Below are 19777 nucleotides of genomic sequence, written 5' to 3' on the forward strand. Positions count from 1 at the left end.
AGGGACACCTAGGCAATCTTCGCCTTCATGATTATGTTCGTGCTCAGTCAATTTTTCACAAAGCTATCGATCATCGCCTTCCTCTTCGCGCTGACACCCGACCGCACTCATCGCCTTATATCTGGTGTTCTCATGTGGGTAGTCAGTGCTTGTATGCTGACTTCAGTATTTGGCTTCGGCTTCCAATGCAACGTTCCGCACACATGGAAATTTGTTGGGAACGTATGCATCCACCGGATAAGATTCTATACTGTCGTAGAAGTGATCAACACGTTACTAGACTTAATACTTGCTTTTTTTCCAAGTTTCATTATTTTGGGGCTACGGATCGACCAAAAGCGAAAGTTCATCACAATTGGATTTTACATGAGTCGCTTACTGCAAGTTTCCCCCAGTACTTTCTATGAGATTGTCTAATTTTATTAGCATCATCGCGGCGATAATTACGCAATTAGTGGTTATGTATACCCGATCTGAAGATCCCTTCCTCTCTTGGACGTTCGCCCTCGCTGTCCAGATCATACAGACTCTTAGTATAGTCACAGCATGCGGACCCTACCTCAAACCGTTCCTCCAAAGCATCAATTCTGGAATGATAGGGAATGATGACATACGACGACGGTACGGCAGAGCAACGAGAGACTATTATAACATAAATTCAATAGGCTCGGGGCAATCAAAAGAGCGCAGAAGCCTGAAAAAGGGGCTTTTTCTGGATCGCAACAAGGATTGGAAATTGAATAAAGACAGTGACCCAGGCACAGTAAGCCAGCGAATTCCAGAACAGTTCTACAGGGTGCAGGTTACCAGTGGGGCAAATGGTGAGGAATGGGAGGAGAGAAGTCACTCGAGCAGGGCAAAGATTATTCAACAGACGACAACATATCTTGTCAGCTCCGAGACACGGCCATAAGGTACCAATGCACCCTTCCTGTGTACTTTGCATTAGCATTCTAACATAAACGACTAGGCAGGCGTGACCAACCATTAGGATAAAGCTGTGAACCACATCGCGAAATCGCAAACAAAACCTGGTTAAACAGCGCAAAATGGATGCTTCTACTCTTCATTCGTTTCGCAGGATTGCACTTCACAGATTTTCGGAGTCCGCCCACGAGCAAGTGGTAAAGATATCGCGCGAAGAAAGTGCTAGAGCTATGCACCTGGTAGACATCGTGGTAGTGCGCTTAGGAGATCTCTCCGCAATAGGGATTCCCTTATAGAGTAACTGTGACGGTTTTAGGACCGTAGGCATCGTGCAATGGAAATATTAAAGGTTCACTAAAGTTGTATTACTGTGATTCTAACTGAACTATATAGCCATAGTGAGGCGATCGTAGGGGAGTTGACTTATTCAGAGTTTCCTGATTCAGTAGCTGAATTATAACGATTGTCGCGATCCTCAGGAGTCCATGCGCACTCGGTCCGAATACGATCGATAGTAACGTAGATTAAACTGCGACAGTAACTGCTTCGGAGCGCCAGTGTAACCTAGCAAGGTTCGGCATATGGTAACACGTATTATATTCTAGGATATAACAACTCAGAGAAAATATATAATATTGGTAGTTGTTAGATAGAATGATGATGAGGTCGTCACGTTGATTAGTATCTTAATGATGGGTGTAAGTTGTTGATTGTCCTCTTTACTAACGTTCCTTTTAACCATGAGTTTCTGACAGCTTAATCTGACAAGAGACCTAAGCATCACAGTGTAATCTGGCACCAGTAATGTATAGGCATCAGCATAGTAATAATGAACATTGCTACGCCAGACCTGGGTGAGCGTGAGCATAAGTTCAGACTAGATGCCATACAGAATCGGAATTGCGTCACTGTCGCAGCAACCCTTACGTTGCTTACATTGCTACACCGTGTCCAGTCGGCATATGTGGTGTCATATTGGCCCCTAGTTGCCGAACAAGGGCACGTTATCGGCCCCCATGCTCTAAAATAGGCCTCAAGCCTGCGCGTCAACAGCAGAAGACAACATCATCATCAATCCATCTTGTTCCTCAGAACCCCATCTCAGTGGGCCCAAACAGTGCTCGAATCTGACATGCGGACAACATGCCGTGTCCTCCGGATGACCTATGCATCATTGCGCAGGCGTAACTATCTTGCGATAGGTCTCTACTTGTGCGACAGGCAATAGCCATACTTATGGCTGATGCGGTATGGAACGCAGCGTAATCCAAAGCTCGACGGAGCACGATCCTCTCATTCAGATGATGAGGTTTACGTCATTTTTTGTGGGCAATAACCAACTATAGGTTAGTTTAGGCAGGGTCACCGGGGAAGTGTCTACAGAGAGCTGGCTCGGTTTCGTCAATCATCAGGCTTTCCAAACTTATTATCACCTCTTTGGAGTAATTTTAGCGTTCGCATTATGCGGCGCTCGCCGTGCGCGTTGTGTTGTATATACTACATAAGTTTCCTTAGCTAGCAAGGTGTCCTATATATCAATCGTCGCGCTTTGAGCTCCCGCATCCTCATCAAATCATCTGCTAAATGGTCTTTGATCATGGATTCAGAAAAGGTAGTCATCCGTCAGGAAAACCTATTGAACAGCCACCGCAAAATTTTGGCAACGCTACCAGTAATGCTCATATAATCTTACATGGTACGTCTATGTCTTCATGCAAAATCTTTGCCCATCAATCCTCGGTACGTCCCCTGGGATCCACGGCGGATTCGTGAAGTAGCTCTCCGTGACCTTACCTACATACGTCTGGTCATCTTCACACATGCCTCCTCCAGTCTTTCCGATGTGACTGCAATGCACATCTGGCCGGAACTTGAGCATGACATGATGCAAGCCCCTGCACATCACCGTGTTCATGCCGAATTCCCAAGAGTGGCCGAGGCGGACTTCGCCGAGCAGGAATGACATGCAAGCGTCCCGTGAGGGGTACTGGACGTTGGATCTGGTGCAATGTGTCGTGTGCGTGTCGCAGATGGATGTAACTAGCTCCTGCAGGACTAGGCGCTCTGCAACTTCCTTGTCTTCGTGTATGCTCTTCAGAAGCTCGTCTAACAAGAAGCCCCACCAGCGAAACATTACATCATACTGATTGATCCGCTTTTCCTCATCCCACGTCATCCAGATATCAATTAGTACGGGTACGGATGTATTATGAAAGCTTGCAATCGAAAAGTCCACTCGCGTTGTCGAGCTTGCGATATTTTGATTGGCGGTGAAATGAAGGATTTCGTAGGATGTGGGCTGCCCAAACAAGCTAAAGGTTGACGAAGGAGTGAAAACGCCGAATATGTACTCGGTGTTGAGTCTAGCGCCGTCGAATGTACGGCTATCGGAGACACGGCCTTGGAACTATAGCACATCAGTAAATCAGTCATGAGGATACATTGTAGGGCATACATTGGCTGAGAATATGGTCGAGTTTATAGATCGTGCCTCCTCGATTGGCTGGGTATAGGAACCTTGACCAGAAGTCGTTTTGAAACCTCCAGAGTTCTTCGTGGCCACAGTTCGGGCTTGGAGTGCCAGGAAGAGGAACTAGATTGGCCCGGTGAGGCTTTGATCCGGACAAGGTGTTGGCAGCTTACGTTGATGTTTTAGAAATCCGTGTGAGATTCCGATGAAGATACCTAGGAACATCCGCATATTTTTTTTACATCTATCGCTAGAAGGAATTTGATAGTGAAATTTCAGCGGCGCATGCGGAGAATGATTGAATGTGAAAGGAAACGAATCTCGGGCATCTAGTCATGTCTTTATAGACCATGATTCATTTCCAGCAAAAATCTCCGCTGAAATTGTGCAAGATGCGAGGGATGGTGCAACAGATCATCTTGATGGGCGATGGGTCGCGCTATGTTTGACCAAAGGCGGTGTTGAGCGTAAAGGAACAGGGAAGCAGATGTGAATGGGGATAACGCTGACCGCCTTTACTGCTCTCTCTAGCCTCTGGTCTACCTTGCAAGGAGCATCGAAGCGACATCTGGCAGCACGCTCAGCTGGAAAAAATCATATTGGATGCCACTAACCGAGTTTCAGGCCTGGCAAGCCGCGCATGAACATCGTTGCTCCTTCAATGTCACTCCACGCTATACTATCGCAAGAGCTAATCACCATCAGATGTAATGTGCTATGTGAGGTTCCGGATAGGGACGCCAACTGTCAGCACTCTCTGCGAGGAAGTATTTGACCCGTCACGTACGATCCTGCATCCCCGTACAAAGAAGCTGCATGGATGCTAGTGAACGGAGGAAATTGATGGGCTGATTGCCATACTCAATTCGGAGCTGACCAGACTACTGGACACGAACATATCGAGCCTTAGTGGTACCGCTAAAGCAGCCACTCGAAGCTGATGAATCTTTCCAAAACGGAGACGATGCTGAAAGGAAAAGCGTTTCGACTGAATGAGCAGCGGAAGAGAGGTGTGAATACCTAGTACCATAGGGCAAAGCCACCCACAGCAATTGGAGCATACTGTAGATGGCCCTAAATAATGGGTTCTGAGAACGCCATAGTCTTAGATACCGAATCTAACGTTGCCATTGACATGAGTCGTGCTGGTACCGAAGAGGAAGCTTGAAAATCGCGCATGGGAAGCCTATGGCACCCCATGACATGAAATTTTAGGTAGCATGTCACTAAGTTACATAATTGAGTATCACGGTTGTGCTAACACGCCATGTCCGCCTGAACACGCTGGATAGTTAGCAAGCATTAATTGTCACTGAAGACGATGCATAGAAAGCACAGCAATATTGTTCTACCTTCGAGCCTGTTAGTGGTGTAGTGCGAAGCTCTAGTAGATGTGTTTCTTCTAGCGAGACTTCGATTGAGTGAATGAAGTACATCCACAGTAACTCCATCGATTTCTCTGTAGAGTATCTCTCTACGAATAGTCCCATGGGTCCATATCTGATCAACCGCTCCTTGTACTTCCCCACTGTTGCAAGACGCCGACCCCAAGTCCATATCACTAGGAACAATCGCCTGGGCTAGTATAACGTGCAACTTGACAGAAATGGGCAGCAAGCAGGCGCCTGAAGGGCAAATATGGACAGGATATCTTGAAAGGGTCGTCCGAAAACTCGTAAAACCACGACTCTGCTACTGAGATGATGTTGCTTTGGCTAGCGCTGCAACAAACCGCTCAGAGTAAGCTGAGTCGACAAACTCCTCAAACCTGGTGACGTGCTTGCCGTCCTCTGTGAATGTCAATATGAGAGCGTACTCGTTTCCATATTGCCCGATCTCCGTCTCCGCCTTGCTTGAAGCATGTATGATACACGTGTGCGTCTCTGCGTCATATATCTCCTCCAGGACTGTCACCTGCGGGCGCTTTAACCATAACCCTGTAATTCTGGTCCGGAACGCACTTAACGTAAAATTTGAATATAGAGGCATGATGGTGGTGAGATATGCGCGGTTCTCGTCGTTACTCTTCGCCGTGCGACCCATGGAGGACGCGAGGACTTGGTGCTGGAAACCAGGTCTCCGATACGCCAGAATCCTGTCGATATTCCAGGCATTGTAACCATCGATGACAGCCTTCGCTGTGTCCTTATGGGCGCCAAGTCTGTATGCGTTAGCAGTGTGATTTAATAGATCTAGATGAGGACATACCTCGGCTGGGAGAAGGTGCCGGCATTGGCGAGACATTGCTTCAGATCTAAGTGTACCTAAAAGTCGCTGGGAATTGGTCCGGGGCTCGTGAGCGGCTTGGAAGTCGCAAGAACAATCATGGTTGTTGACAAAAGAATGGTAGGCTTCATGATGGCGGATAGTCTCGACCAGAGGGGTAATGCAGTAGTTTACTGAAGAGATTGGATATGTTGAAGGGTTTTAGTACTGGCCTGTATGACCTTGTACGTAGCGAAGCCTGTATTTATAGAAGAATTGATTCGTACTCCACTACAGGATGGATAGACACGCTATTCTCGAACGATTGCTTTGTAGTGGTGCTTAATTGTCTTAGAATAAGACGATCAAAATGGACTACTTATGCTAACCCAGCCCAGCCATCAATGTTTACAGATTAATGGGTGGGACTAAATACAGTACTGCGGTGACGCCGGGCCGAACAGGTCATGAAGAGTGAGGTAGACCGACACGAGATGTAAGAACAAGACCAACCTTCTTACCCTCACCAATGTCTGCCAATGTCTGCTATCAAGTAATAGATGACTGAATGATAACCTATGTAGTAAACCAGATGTAGGAAGAGCACAGTAGTGCTTAATAGCACAGAACCAGCATAAGCGTCGACTAGATCGAATCCAACGCGGAAGTACTCTGCACCTTCCTGACCAGCCTGCTGCGGTGTACGACCGTCAACCCTGCTTTGCGCAAGCCTTGAAGGCGCCGAATACATCTCCTGGGGAAGTTCTTCGCAGGAAATGGATTCTAACCTTACTATCTCATCGCCCTTACATCACTGTCCAATACAAACATAATAGTCCGGCCAGAGCGAGCCACAAGCGTTCCCAACAGCAGGGTTCCAAGCGTAAAAGTTATCCAACGTAATGCCTGCCGCTTGAGCAATATTGTAACATCCATCACCACTCTTCACAAGATAATACTTCTTGCACGTTTTCGATATACCACTCTGCACAGGTGTAGGTGTACTGCCTTTCGTAGGAGTCGGGGTGGGAGTCGCCGTCTTAGGGCCAGCGATGCAGACATAATAGTCTGGCTGGAGGGTGCCACAACTGCTGCCCACTGCAGGGTTCCAAGAGTAAAAGTCATTTAATGCAACGCCTTCTGCCTGAGCTATGTTGTAACAGTTGTCGTCGCTTTTTACGAAATAGAATTTCGTGCATGAATTTGTGATGCCGTATTGAACGGGGGTTGGTGTCGTGATACCGTTCCCTGGGCTAGTGGTGGTCGGAATGACGCTCTTAGTGCTAGACGATGAGCCTATGATCCCAACACAGACGTAGTAGTCTGGCCAGAGTGACCCGCAGATGCTCCCCACAGCGGGATTCCATGCGTAAAAGTTTTCGAGAGTGATGCCGTTGGCAGTGGCGATGTTGTAGCATCCGTCCCCACTGAGCACCTGGAACAGGATTAGCAATCGTGACGTACTTGACTACAGGGTGGTTTCGAAGGTACCTTGTAGAACTTGTTACAACTACTTATCATGCCAGTCTGAGTTGGCGTTGGCGTCGCAATGCCATTGCCGGTTTTGGAAGAAGTGGTAGTCACAAGTGTGATGAGCGTAGATGTTGGCGGCGGCGTAGGCGTAGGAAAAGGTGAAACGGATATGGAAACGAAATCCACTTGTACACAGTAATACAGACCTTGTATAAGATTGCATCCATCTCCTAGTAGACTAATGCTTGGATTCTAGATTACACTAGAGTCAGCCTAAGACTATCAGGATAAGGGTACACTTGCCCATTGTTTCAACTGGGCCTCTGTCATGCCAAACAAGCGCTCGATGATTGAACAAGTCATGCCATGATGATTGAGCCCATCCGCTACAGCTCGAGGTTGCTCCAGGCGCAGGTGTTCCTGGCGGACCTACCAGGTAGGCTTGAGCGACCGGGAGGATAAGCGCAAGCGCAGAGGCGATGGACCTGAACATCTTCATCGCAGTATCTCGGTGCTGTTTGACACCTAAGACGTTTTATCAGAAAGAAGAAGTCAAATCTATTATATGCATGCAGCCATGAATCGTGAAATCCCAGAGGTAGCCGAGGCTGGGTTCCCATTTCCAACTGAGTCGGCACAAACTCTAGGCTGCACGTAATATGCTCGCGTCGCGGCGCATTAGTCCTGCAACAGCATCTCCCGTACCCTAGGATTGAAAGCTCTTCGAGGCTTACGGGTTACATATTGACTCCCAACCCGCTTGGGAAAACGAATTTGATCCTTAGCAAAAGGCGGCGTAGCTATATTGTTCTTGATTGGACTTTATGGTTCTTATACTACGTCGCCTCCGTATCGTACTAAGTTCGGGTAAGCCTGGGCTGCTGACAGCGTGAATATTGCATACCCAGTAAGCTCGCCTCCTCGTATCCTTGTTGCTGTGGCCCGGTTCCGGTTCGCATGCAGTTCCCCTGCAGTTCCCCTGCAGATGAGGGGAAACCACCAGTTCCGCTTTCGGCACTTCCACTAAGCCTGCCAGCCTCATTTGCATCAATGAAATCGCTTTCGAATGTCTGCTTTGTCCACCCTTGCTCATTTGGTGCCATCCGAAATGCACGAGCGCCGAACTAGCAGAAAGCGACACATCATCCCTACAACCAAATCAGCCTTGCTGTCAGCTTAGTGTATCCTTGCGCGTTTAGTAGACTGTGCAAGGCTTCAGACAATTTGTAGATTCTGTCGAATGGCCAGTCAACCTCTCACTCGGTTGCTACCCGATAAGTGCATGTGGTGTCTGGAGCTTCGGAAAGATCTAGTGAGTGACCAGATAAATCTTGGATACCTGCGCAATGTTACAAGAATGCGTGGCGGAAAGATATTTCCATCTACACCTAAAGTTGGGCTCCATCAACCCTGCTTAAAGGATTCAATCAAATAGTCACTTGAAACGAGCCGACGTAACGAAGCTACAAGCGATGTAACTGAGTGCCCCGCTCTAGCACAAACATCGAGACTGTAAGCTCTAAATTGCCCCAGGAATCAGCCGACTCTGCTTTAATGCACGCCACTTCAATGCTTCCATCCACAATCGAGACATCTAGAAGCTGAAGCATAAACCCATTCCGGAATTACCGCCAGCATATTCAATATCATGTGCACGATCGGGGTGAAGCACCGTTTTGAGGCTTCGCCGTACTTGCTCGGAGCCGCTAGCTCCCACGACCAATCCGTTCCCCCCAACATTATCACCAGCCTACCAGCCCTTGGTGGCTGCCGCCTATCCGTCGCCCAAAGCTCCTCCGCGCATGCACACGTCGAGAAGCCATTGGACACCTGAACAAGCCCGCCTTCACCACCCACTCCTAGCTAGGATCATCATCATCACGACAACCCCTGCTAGCTTATGTGCTCCAAGTATACTCAGCTGAATTCTTTCCATAGGTATAGCAGACCTTTCAAAGAAATATTCGGGTATCCAGGACCCTCCCTTTCCCAGCTAAAGGTCCGGAGACTGCGCGCGTCTGATTTCACCATCTACGAACTATTCCATCGACCAAGCTCGTATCCTCACTTTGATCTTACCATCCTCACGATGCGGTGGTCTTCAAGCCTCTGCATCCTCTCTTCGTGGTTTCTGAACATCAGTAACGCCTGTCCTTTGGGGGACCGCGAAGACGCTCATGCTACTACCTTGCAGGCACGCGACAATACCTTCTGGCGTCGTGTTAGGATTGGTGGAGGGTTAGGAGCCGATAATTCCGCCGGTCAGATATCTGATGTTTTCACCGTCGGAGATTCGTCGACACCTGGAGGTTGCAGTGCCCAGATGAACACTGTGAACGCGTGGTTGAAAGATGCCATAACATTGCAGGACGCAATTGTGAAAGCGTACAGCAATTATAAATCCGACAAAGGTTTGAGACAGACTTGGGAGTTCATTTTCGGCATCGAGTTCGATGGAAATGACGTGGACATGGATGATCTTTTGACCAAGATGTTGTGGCCCGCAATCGGAAGTGAGTACGCATCCAACGCGGTATTTTGACCTAAGTAACTGATCGTCGCAAATAGAGCGCATAGCCGGAGTCACCCAATATCTCGAGAAAGCTGCCAGTTTCAAGCCCTGGATATTTTGTTCTGAAATGGCCGGTTCGCTTCAGCAATGGGATCAACCCATCAAAGATAAGAACGGCAAAGAGATAGCGAGCAAACTCGGTCCGGATGGAAAACCAGAGGACTACTATACACTCAGACAGGTGTTTCAAACGCAAGCCAGCACACCCGACATGAAAGCTTTCTATATGGAGGCATTCAAAGGCTACGACTTTTATACCAACAAATACAACAGCCTTTGTGGGGACGGAAACCGCTATGCTGCAACTAGTCGATATATCGATCGCGCCGCCGGAAACCCTCTCGTCCCACAAGTAGACATAACTTCAGCCACACGAAACGTTATATTTTGCCCAAACTCTTTCTCTCCACCCAATGGCGGCCAACATTCCTTCCCTTCGCTCTCTATGGCTGTTTCATCGGGCTACTATCCCCCATATGGGGGGGACTGGAATATAGGTCAACCAAACATTGAGAAATACATACCCGTTAGTGGTACATTTTACCACGAGCTCTACCACCTGACGGACGTGGGCGACACAGCTGATCCATACCGTAAGTCATGTCCCTTGCGCTACTGTACACAATCGAGTTCGTAGCTAACATATTGCTCGCTTCGAAAGGACACATGATCCACATTTACATGGCTGCCAGGCAACAAGCAGCAAACAATGCAGATAACCCGGAGTCGTACCTCTATATGGCTATGGCAACTTACATGTTTCTCAATCCGCCACAGGGCAAGGACGCCGTCTTGTTTCCTGCAGGTGTCCCCAAGAAAGCTTCGGACGTGAAATAGATCTACCTGAGCATGAAGCAATTATTTGCATGTTGCTGGGTTCAAGTTTACAAGCCAATAACAGATCATTCGTCTTGTAGGAGTACGAAGTCTTGAACGTATCTATGTTCCGTAAATCACAACTATGCAATCCTATTATGATGGTGGTGAAATGCTCGACGCGCACTGTGAACATAAAATAAAGGCTTAGTTTCAAGCGCAAACTCGATGCGCAAAAATTAAAAAGCTTCTTTGAAAGCTTAGAATATAGTCACTAGCGATTGCGGCATCACCCTTATAGGCAGTAATACTAACTTAGCTTAATGTGCTAGTAAAGGTCTAGCCTACGTTTTATTAATAGCTAACTAGTTAAACTATCTATTTAGCGTTCATAGTTAGTGCTAACCTAGTTATAAAAGGTAAGGCTAAGCAGCATATATTATAGCTAGTGTAATAGGGCAAAGCCGCAATGCCTGCAGCAATTTACGTGCAGCAGTAAGGGGAGAGGAAAGTGCAATGCAGGAAGAGAGCCATGCAAGAAGAGAGCCATGCAGCTGTGCCTCAACTATACAGGAATCCTGTATTTCTACACCGGCCTCGCCGATGCTATGCCTTATGCCTGCAGCAATTTACGTGCAGGAAAAGAGCCATGCGGCTGTGCCTCAACTATACAGGAATCCTGTTTGTTAGATTAGATGATAATGTACTTTTGGTTGAAGTGATGATTGATTGTTCGTGGAGTGCTCGTCGTCTAGATGGTTTCTTGTTTTCTTGTTCACATGCCTTCCAAGCAAGGGAGAACCCCGTTTTAGGAATAGGTATAGGTGTGTCAGCCACCTCGTAGTGCCAATGACCATGTAATCGGACACCTGCATTTCTACACCGGCCCCCGGCACCCGCACTTACCGGCTACTAAACGTTCGTCATTGGCCAATGATCCATATTCAAGTCATATTGCTCGTGCGGATAGCCCTGTAAATTGCAGGACACTGCTCTTTTCTAATCGGTGATGTCCATGTGCACCATGTACGGTTTAGAAAAAAAAAAAGCCGTCGATTTATGCAGGGCAGTGGGCATGTTTACGCCCCCATATAATTTAGCGCATGCAGCGGTATGATCGAACCCTAGTAGATTCTAAGTTGACTATCACCGATACTACGAATCATGCCTCCATTTCAAGTCAGCCTCACGTTACCACATGCATGCACATAATCGATAGTTCGTCTTCCTATAGGAGAGCCTGACAGTTCATGAAGGGTTCTTGTGTTACCGGTAGGGAAAGAGTAATGTTCTGGGCTCACTATGGGATGTGGGTACCACACGGGAAAGACCGATGGCACATCTCGCTACGGCGCATGTCTTTGGGCTCTTCGATAGAATGGAAGATTGAGTACATAGCCCAGAATTGTGGCCCTTCTCTACATTCGATATCATACTCTATGAAGTGCGGGGTGAACTGTCCTGAGGAAGACGACTTCCATCCACTGAACCAAGCTCCTTATACGTACCCTCAATTATCTCTCCTATCTCCTCCTCATCTTCCACCATGAAGAAAAGAACATGGTCTATCGTTGTTTCGCTAGCAAACACATGGAGCACGCCGGCAGTCGCTGCTAATGTCAACATCACCGCGGAGCATGCGGCCGAGGCTGCAGCAAGCGCGATAAAGGCATCTGTAACAATCAGTACCGCCTCTAGAAACATCCCTGGTATGCCTACCGACTTAGCAGATGCTCGCGCTGCTATATCGGCCGGAGATTATACCTCTCGCGTGCATCACCAGCCAAGATTTCAATGTCCTCGGAGCTGTCGCGAGGCGGGTAGCAACGCCACCGCTTGGTACAACTATGGCATTAGCGATTTGGACCATCTCAAGGCATGCGGTAAAGCCATGCTTCTGGACTTCGCCCTTTTCAACGAGCTGGATGTCGAAAAACCCCAAGTCAAGATATCTGGATGTACAGCAGACATAAGCGCACCGGCTAAATTCTCGAAACTTTTGGCACCAGCCTCTCTATCTTGTCTAGCAAACAATGTAACCCAAGTCGAGATCACATCCTCGGTAGAGTTGGCCTCTTCAGGTGGTTCCTCGGCCTCAATTCAGGACACCATCTTGGCTCTAAGCCAACTAGGTGCTCTGTCTACTACTTCAACGTTCGGGTGCAACGAGACTGTCAAGTTCGCCTACTCAGGCGACGTGGTCGCTGGAATATATGTGGGTTCCGGACTTGCAAACCAAGGGCCTCTCGCCAGTGTACTCGACGCACTCAAGGCGCAAATTACCAGCGATGACAGCGTCGCAGAGAATCTCTTGGTGCAACTCTGTACTAACTATACTTCGAGATACTCAATGGGCGTGGCTATAAGCACAAAGTATAGTGACTTTGGTTCGGTCCAACGTCAACTTCAGTCGTGGAAGAACAGCACTTGCGTCACGGACATGCAACATCGAAACCCAAAATGGCACGAAGTCAACTACTATGCACCCACGCTCTACAGCAACCCATCCACCCCCAACGTCACAATGAGCAACCAGACAACGCCATTACTAAGAAAGTCAACCGATGTTCTGGAGGCTCGTGCCGATTGTCGCACAATCCAGGTTCAAGAAAAGGACACGTGCGCCTCTCTTGCTGCCGAATGTGGTATTTTAGCCTCAGACTTCACAAAGTACAATCCTAGCTCAAGTCTCTGCTCAGGTCTCAAGCCCGGTCAGCATGTTTGTTGCAGTTCGGGAACTCTCCCAGACTTCACGCCCAAGCCTGGCGCGGATGGTTACTGCGCCACCTACCTCGTGAGGACGGGCGACTCGTGTGCATCCATTGGAGCTGCTAACGATCTTACAAACGACCAAATAGAAAGCTTCAATAAGAAGACCTGGGGTTGGAATGGCTGCCAGAAGCTCTTCGCTGACTACAATATATGCTTGAGCACTGGGTATCCCCCAATGCCTGCTCCGGTCCCCAACGCTGTCTGTGGACCTCAACGGCCAAATACTACCAAGGCACCAGCCGGAACTGACTTCACCACATTGAGTACGTGTGCGCTCAATGCATGCTGCAACATTTGGGGCCAATGCGGAACAACGAGTGACTTTTGCGTGCCCTCCAATTCCAGCACTGGAGCCCCGGGAACTGCAGCGCCCGGCTCCAACGGCTGTATCTCGAACTGTGGAACACAAATCGTAACTTCAACTGCTCCTGGCGCACGCTACAAAATCGCCTACTTTGAAGCGTTCAACTGGCAGCGGCCCGGTCTGCGCATGCCAGTCAACAACATCGATACCTCAGTCTACACACACGTGCACTTCTCATTCATCACTCTAAACAAGGACTTGTCAGTGAACTCATCCGACGTCGCGGACCAACTGCCGCTCTTGAGAGGCATGTCGGGTATCAAGAAGATTGTATCAGTCGGAGGCTGGACATTTTCCACAGATCCAAGCACCTACACCATCTTTCGAGACGCCGTCACCTCCTCAGCAAATCGACAAACACTCATCAAAAACGTCGTTAAATTCCTAAACGACTATCAGCTCGATGGAATCGACTGGGACTGGGAGTATCCCGACGAGCCCGACATCCCTGGAATCCCTGCGGGGGCCTAGGAAGAGTCAATCGGCTATTTCCTGCTTCTGGACGAGCTCAAGCAGGCTATGCCTGCAGGAAAGACCGTCTCAATTACTGCACCTGCTTCCTACTGGTACCTCCAGTATTTCCCTATTCAAGCTTTGAGTCTTGTTGTTGATTATATTGTGTATATGACGTACGATTTGCATGGGCAGTGGGATTATACTAATAAGTACGCTACGCCTGGTTGCCCATCTTACGACGCAGGGTTAGGCAATTGCTTGCGATCGCACGTGAACCTCACCGAGACCATCAATTCATTGTCTATGATCACCAAAGCCGGTGTGCCTTCCAACATGGTGATCGTGGGCGTTAGTAGCTACGGAAGGTCATTCCAAATGAGTACTGCAGGTAAGTCACCCACTTCTAGTGACCTTCTTTCTTCTGTCGGTCTTGTCGGCTCTACATTATCCCTTGCTCATTGAATTGACTACTTCTTCTTACACAATCACTAGGCTGTTGGCAGGAGCAGTGTACCTTCACCGGGCCGGACTCCGGTGCATACAAAGGACGATACACCGACACAGCGGGGTACATCTCGAACTTCGAGATCGATGAGATCGTCAAGCAAAATCCTTCCGCCAAAAAATACTGGGACGCAAGTTCATACTCGAATATAGTTGTCTTCAACGGCACACAATGGGTCGCTTACATGGATGACAACAACAAAGCGACGCGAACTGCTCTCTACCCAGGCTTAAATTTCTTGGGCGATGCCGATTGGGCAGTGGACTTACAATCAGAGAATGGTGGGAACGCGTCGAACGGTGACTCCTCAGGCCACACGATGTATGTGGACCCCAATATCTGGGCTTCTGCGACGAAGATCGTTACGGCGAGCCCAGGCGTGACGCTTATTTGGCCGCCGAAACCTTTGGCAACTCCGACGGTCATTATCTTCCCTCTGTGGACTACGGAAGTCACTTACTCTAGTCTTACAACTAAGAGTACTACTCTTGATGATGGATCTACGTCGACTTACCCATGGTATATATATGTAACATGGGAGACAGTTCTTACGATCCCTCCAGGTAAGTGACTTGTTCAATGCATACGATACCATACTGACATTGCAATCTGTCCAGTGACTACTACTGCCATCGATGTCTGGCCCATAATCATCCCTAAGTCAGGTCAGACCACCGGTGATATCATCCTAACCAGTTCAGTTCAGCCCCCGCCGTTCACGATCACAATAACCCCAACCGTCAGCGGGACAACTTCTATCATTGGCGCATCAGAGACCACCACCAGTTCGGGCGGCATCATCGTTTGGGGCTCCATTACCTACCATGGACGTACAGAAACATATACACACGGATCTTCGACAACCGTTATAGGCGGTATCGTCCTCCCTCCAAGAGTGACGACTGTCATACCGAACCCGCACCCAACCACTGTTCCCACAACAACAGACCCCATCATCAATCCCGGCCCAACACCGCCAAAATGGACATCCGGCAAGCCGCCTGGACCAAGCAGCGAACCTGGCTGCAAAGGCTGCGGCAAGCCTTGCGTACTATTTTGTGACCCACAGTGTCCATGGTGTCCTCCCGGTGTCTTCCCCGGCAGTGGCCCTGGTGGTGGCTCTCCAGGAGACCCAAATGATCCGGATCGCTCTAAGTCGTCGTCTGACCCATCAGCCACAGCCACAGGGACCGTGCTATTCGACGAAATGTTCGACGACACTTGGTCATCAGGTTTCGCGGACCCATCCGCTGTGTCGTCATTCTACTCGTCCATGTATCCACCTCCAAGCTCTACACCTCCGCCAACACCGACGTCTACTCCTTCGCCCCCCACTCCGCCCCCATCGCCTGCCGCAAAATGCACCTTCTGCGACGATGGTTTCTTCTATCTCTTCGAGGTCTACGGCATTCAATTAATCAAGGAGGATGACCTCCATAGGGAAGAAAACGGATGCGGTGCGCTAACCGGATGGGACTGGCATAATGCGGATTCGTCTAACGCTGCATATGTGTACTTCAATCTTCCGTTTTTGATCAAGGCAGGGTGCGTCGAGCGTGCGATCGTGTCTGCGGGTGGACCAAAGGTTTCTTGTGATCCAGGCGGTATTTGCGGTCTTGGTAAGAAGAAGGCTTACGCACCTGCGATGCCGGTGTATAGGGAAGAGGAAATGGAGGAGTTTAAGATGAGCTACGGGAATAACAGTACGCATGAGGATTACCAGCCAGAAATTTGGAGCAGGAAGTAGGCGATTGTAGATTCGCGTCCATTTAGCGTATGGGGTCCCTCACTATCATCAGCTTAGATAATAGTATTTTGATTCAATGCAAATTCTACCTACCTTCGCTCCAGATCCACCCGCCTTTCTAACATCCAGAGCAGTTGGGTCCAGCCTAACGAAGATGCGACGTGGTCTCCTTCACTCACATACTATCTTCGTGATATACAGTTATAGTGTTTGGAAAGCTCGGTCTCACTGCAATTGGGGTTTTACATAGGAATATCTTACCCTAGCTTGAACTACTTAGTATTCTGTATGACTCCACTGGGGCAATTCATTCACTCTTCCAGACTTTTCGACCTGATTTCCCGCAGCGCCGCCGTCACTCTCTGATACACCGCCCTCGGAACAACTCCACAATCATGCCCTCGCGCCTCCCAAACCGGCGCCGCGAGCCCTATATCTGCACCGTACTCAAGCAACAATTGCGCCATTCCGAACAACCGCAGCTCCATCGCCAATTGGATGATCCTTCCGCAAGAGAAGGCGATTAGGCCGCGCATTCCAGAACGAACGCCATGGTAGCCAAGGTTTGGGTTCGCTCCGTGGGCGAGCAGCATCCGAGCAAGGTCGACATCACGGTTCAACACTGCACTCACGAGCGCTGGCGTAAAATCTCTTGGATCGGAAGGATCTTGGAATGTGTCACCATCGGGGTCGTCGAGGTCGGCGAGAACGGGAATGTCTGCGTCTTCGAAATCACAGCGCGTGCCATGGCTGAGCAAGATATTGGTGGCTGGAATGTTCCGCATCCTGGTAGCTAGACCTAGTGCTAGTGTTACGCTCACACGATCCCTACTCTTGACGTCTGCTTTTGAGAGAATGAGTCTCAGCATTTTGAGGCTTCCATGGCGAATAACCCATGCTAGCATGGTTGTACGCTCGCTCGTATGCTCAGAGATGGGTGTGCTAAGATTTATTTTTGATTCGAGGAGGTGCGCAACTGTGTCTTCTCGGTCGGACTTCCATGGAACCTCAAGTGCGGCGCGTATTTGTTCAGTTGTGTCGAGCTCAATGTTCTCGTCCGTGACTGCAGGTGCGTTGGGATTCTCTTCGACGCTCATGGCCGCTCTGGCCCCTGTTCCTGTATTCAGTGCCTTGTTTCCGGAGTCAGAAAGACTATGCGTATCGAAACCCAAGAAAGTCCCAGCGGTGGTAGGTTCCTCAGGCTGCCCAAATTCAGGGATGTGCGGATAATCGACGCCATAAGGCTCAAAAGATCCCGCACGATAGCCAGGTTGAAACGAAGGTTCGGTCCTTCGCTCAATTATCTCCTGCCAATCTAGATCCTGGAAAAAGGTATGTTGTTTGAACTCAGAGGCTCCGTTGACACCCAATCGTTGTTCAGGATCCCGATGAAGAAGGCTGACCAAAATGTCCTTGGCGTTTGCGTGCATTGGCTCGGGCAGGTGCAGCGGTTTTGAGATGATGTTGTTGCGAATCTCTTCCAACACGTCGCTATAGAACGGCGGCAAGCCCGTCAGCATCTCGTATAGGAATACGCCGAGTGTCCACCAATCAGCGGCCTTGCTGTACTTGTCGTTCATAAGCACTTCTGGGGCGGGATACTCCGGCCTTTTCCAGTCTCGATGCGTGCCATCACGTTGCCGGAAAAGTCCAAAGCCACACAGTGTAATGTGACCCAATGAATCAAACATAATATTTTGAGCTTTGAGCCAACAGCACACGTCCAGAGTATGCAGGTACTCCAACGCGCAAATGATCTCGGCGGCATAAATTCTGCTCGTGTCAACGTCGAATTGCCGAGCTTTCTGCAAATGGTTGAACAGGTGTCCACCGCTGATAAAAGGAGAGTAAAGGTACAGGTTATTAGAGATTTCGTTCGTGAATGCGAGATGCGCTATGAGTGGGTGGTGAATGTCCTTTGCTGCGGGAGATAAAACGAAAGGCTCCGTTCGTTTGACTCTTCGCATCGCGTAAAGTTGTTTATTGTCCTTCTTTTTTATCAGAGTAATTGGCTTGCCCAAGTTCTGAATGGGATCACCTTCGAATTCCGCATGATCCAATGCATGCACACGTCGGGTCTGCATCATGGCCAGATAGTGAGTTATTGGAATGATTGTGGCAGTTCGTCGAGACGGGATAGAAGCTTTAGAGGGAGAGGCCACAGTGAGATTTGAATGTCTGACACACTGCCACACTTTGGGTCACAGTCGCCTCGCCAGGTGGCGAGCTTATTATTGCGCGCTGAGGTAAGCGAACATCCTGGAAAATCGCGGCCCCATAACGTAACCGGCAAGCGAGCTACGTAGGCAAGCTGTCACGAGAGCAACGAGTAGAGATGTCTACGGCCTAGTAGTAGGCTAGACTGATATTACTGCGTTCGGTATCTACGTGTAGGTACAAGACGTTGGATAAGGAGAAAAGGTCCTCTCCCCTATCCAGTGTAGATCTATTTTCTCGCTTCATCGCACGCCCTCACTAAGGGTGGCTAGCGCCATGCTTTGACCAATCAGCTAGTAGACGGGCCACCCATCTAATAATCTATTAACTAGCTGCCAGCGCGCGATATCTCTAAGATATACTACTACCAGTAGTATATCCATGCTTGTTAGGTAGCCTCTTGTTACAAGGGGTTTCCACGTACCTAACCGTAGGTTCGGACCTTGCGGGTATTTAGTGATTCGAGCGTAAGGGATGGCGGTACCAATAAGGTTAGGGGAATATCCTACACCATATGATAGTACGATGTAATAAATATTAAGAGAAGACTAATGATTTGTATAAGGATAAGTGGCTTTAATTTAGATATAAAAGTAAGCTTTTAAAGTTAACTATAAAGAATAGAAACTATTTAAAGAACGTCTAAGACTATATACCTATCTTTCTATCCTTTATAGTCCTAGTCTACTCCTTCACTAATGCCTCCTTAGCAGGAGTAACCTGTTATGGGCCAGATGCTCGAGGAGCCAAGATAGCCAGAATGAATATTTATAAATTCACGAAGACTCGAAGTTAAGCTTCTACTACCGAAGTTATATATCTACCCCCCAAAGCTAACATTAGGTCCGAGGTCCCAGCCGGTCCTGGGCCGAGACAAGACCTCCAGGGCGTAGCCCATTACATACCCCCCTACTCTACCCTCCTAAGGGTTGTTCTACGGTGGGAGGTAGTCCCTTCATATTATAGGCTCACGTAGGCCTATCTATTTAGGCCTCTAGATTTACTTTCTTACTCTAGAGTCGTGGTTTATTATAGGGAGAGACCCACTCCTATACTTTAGGCGTAGGAAGTAGTCTTCTTAAGGTTATAGGGTCTAGTTCTCCCTAGGATATCTCGTATAGTGTAGATTTATAGGGTAGAGAGTAGGAAGTTCTTAACCTAGGTTAGGTATCTTTATTAGACGCGTCCTAAAGGCTCTAAAAGTACCTTATTACAGTTCCTAAAGTAAATTTCTATTATTCCCCCACTCTAGT

The 19777-nt window shown here is 48.6% G+C and overlaps 7 protein-coding genes across 7 annotated transcripts; 3 read left to right on the top strand and 4 right to left on the bottom strand.

The window, feature by feature from the left end:
* Positions 1-63: 63 nt before the first annotated feature.
* CC84DRAFT_1053855 (uncharacterized protein) lies at positions 64-658 on the top strand (the record flags this gene model as incomplete). Its single annotated transcript, XM_018173513.1, has 2 exons — positions 64-370; positions 396-658. Coding segments are annotated over 2 exons (570 nt in total), but the record flags the coding sequence as incomplete, so codon positions are not given.
* A 1971-nt stretch (positions 659-2629) lies between these two features.
* Positions 2630-3628, bottom strand: CC84DRAFT_1190700 (uncharacterized protein; the record flags this gene model as incomplete). The annotated part of the gene is made up of 3 exons (XM_018181129.1): positions 2630-3334; positions 3383-3444; positions 3571-3628. The coding sequence occupies 3 exons, from the start codon at positions 3626-3628 to the stop codon at positions 2630-2632; spliced, it is 825 nt and encodes a 274-aa protein (XP_018031107.1).
* Positions 3629-5089: 1461 nt separating this feature from the next.
* On the bottom strand, positions 5090-5754 carry CC84DRAFT_1190701 (uncharacterized protein; the record flags this gene model as incomplete). Its single annotated transcript, XM_018181130.1, has 2 exons — positions 5090-5558; positions 5735-5754. 2 exons carry the CDS (start codon positions 5752-5754, stop codon positions 5090-5092), a joined length of 489 nt encoding a protein of 162 aa, XP_018031108.1.
* A 659-nt stretch (positions 5755-6413) lies between these two features.
* On the bottom strand, positions 6414-7574 carry CC84DRAFT_1190702 (uncharacterized protein; the record flags this gene model as incomplete). Its single annotated transcript, XM_018181131.1, has 3 exons — positions 6414-7037; positions 7094-7327; positions 7413-7574. The coding sequence occupies 3 exons, from the start codon at positions 7572-7574 to the stop codon at positions 6414-6416; spliced, it is 1020 nt and encodes a 339-aa protein (XP_018031109.1).
* A 1568-nt stretch (positions 7575-9142) lies between these two features.
* CC84DRAFT_1231119 (uncharacterized protein) lies at positions 9143-10484 on the top strand (the record flags this gene model as incomplete). Its single annotated transcript, XM_018183716.1, has 3 exons — positions 9143-9588; positions 9644-10240; positions 10309-10484. The coding sequence occupies exons 1-3, from the start codon at positions 9165-9167 to the stop codon at positions 10482-10484; spliced, it is 1197 nt and encodes a 398-aa protein (XP_018031110.1). The 5' UTR covers positions 9143-9164.
* A 1525-nt stretch (positions 10485-12009) lies between these two features.
* Positions 12010-16307, top strand: CC84DRAFT_1199519 (glycoside hydrolase; the record flags this gene model as incomplete). Its single annotated transcript, XM_018181623.1, has 6 exons — positions 12010-12346; positions 12473-13974; positions 14071-14217; positions 14248-14443; positions 14548-15123; positions 15178-16307. 6 exons carry the CDS (start codon positions 12010-12012, stop codon positions 16305-16307), a joined length of 3888 nt encoding a protein of 1295 aa, XP_018031111.1.
* A 261-nt stretch (positions 16308-16568) lies between these two features.
* Positions 16569-18492, bottom strand: CC84DRAFT_1168775 (kinase-like protein). The gene has a single exon (XM_018179485.1). It carries the CDS (start codon positions 18392-18394, stop codon positions 16619-16621), a length of 1776 nt encoding a protein of 591 aa, XP_018031112.1. The 5' UTR covers positions 18395-18492; the 3' UTR covers positions 16569-16618.
* Between the last annotated feature and the right edge of the window lie 1285 nt (positions 18493-19777).

This window comes from Paraphaeosphaeria sporulosa, assembly GCF_001642045.1.
Source record: "Paraphaeosphaeria sporulosa strain AP3s5-JAC2a unplaced genomic scaffold CC84scaffold_12, whole genome shotgun sequence".
NCBI classification, from domain to species: Eukaryota; Fungi; Ascomycota; class Dothideomycetes; order Pleosporales; family Didymosphaeriaceae; genus Paraphaeosphaeria; species Paraphaeosphaeria sporulosa.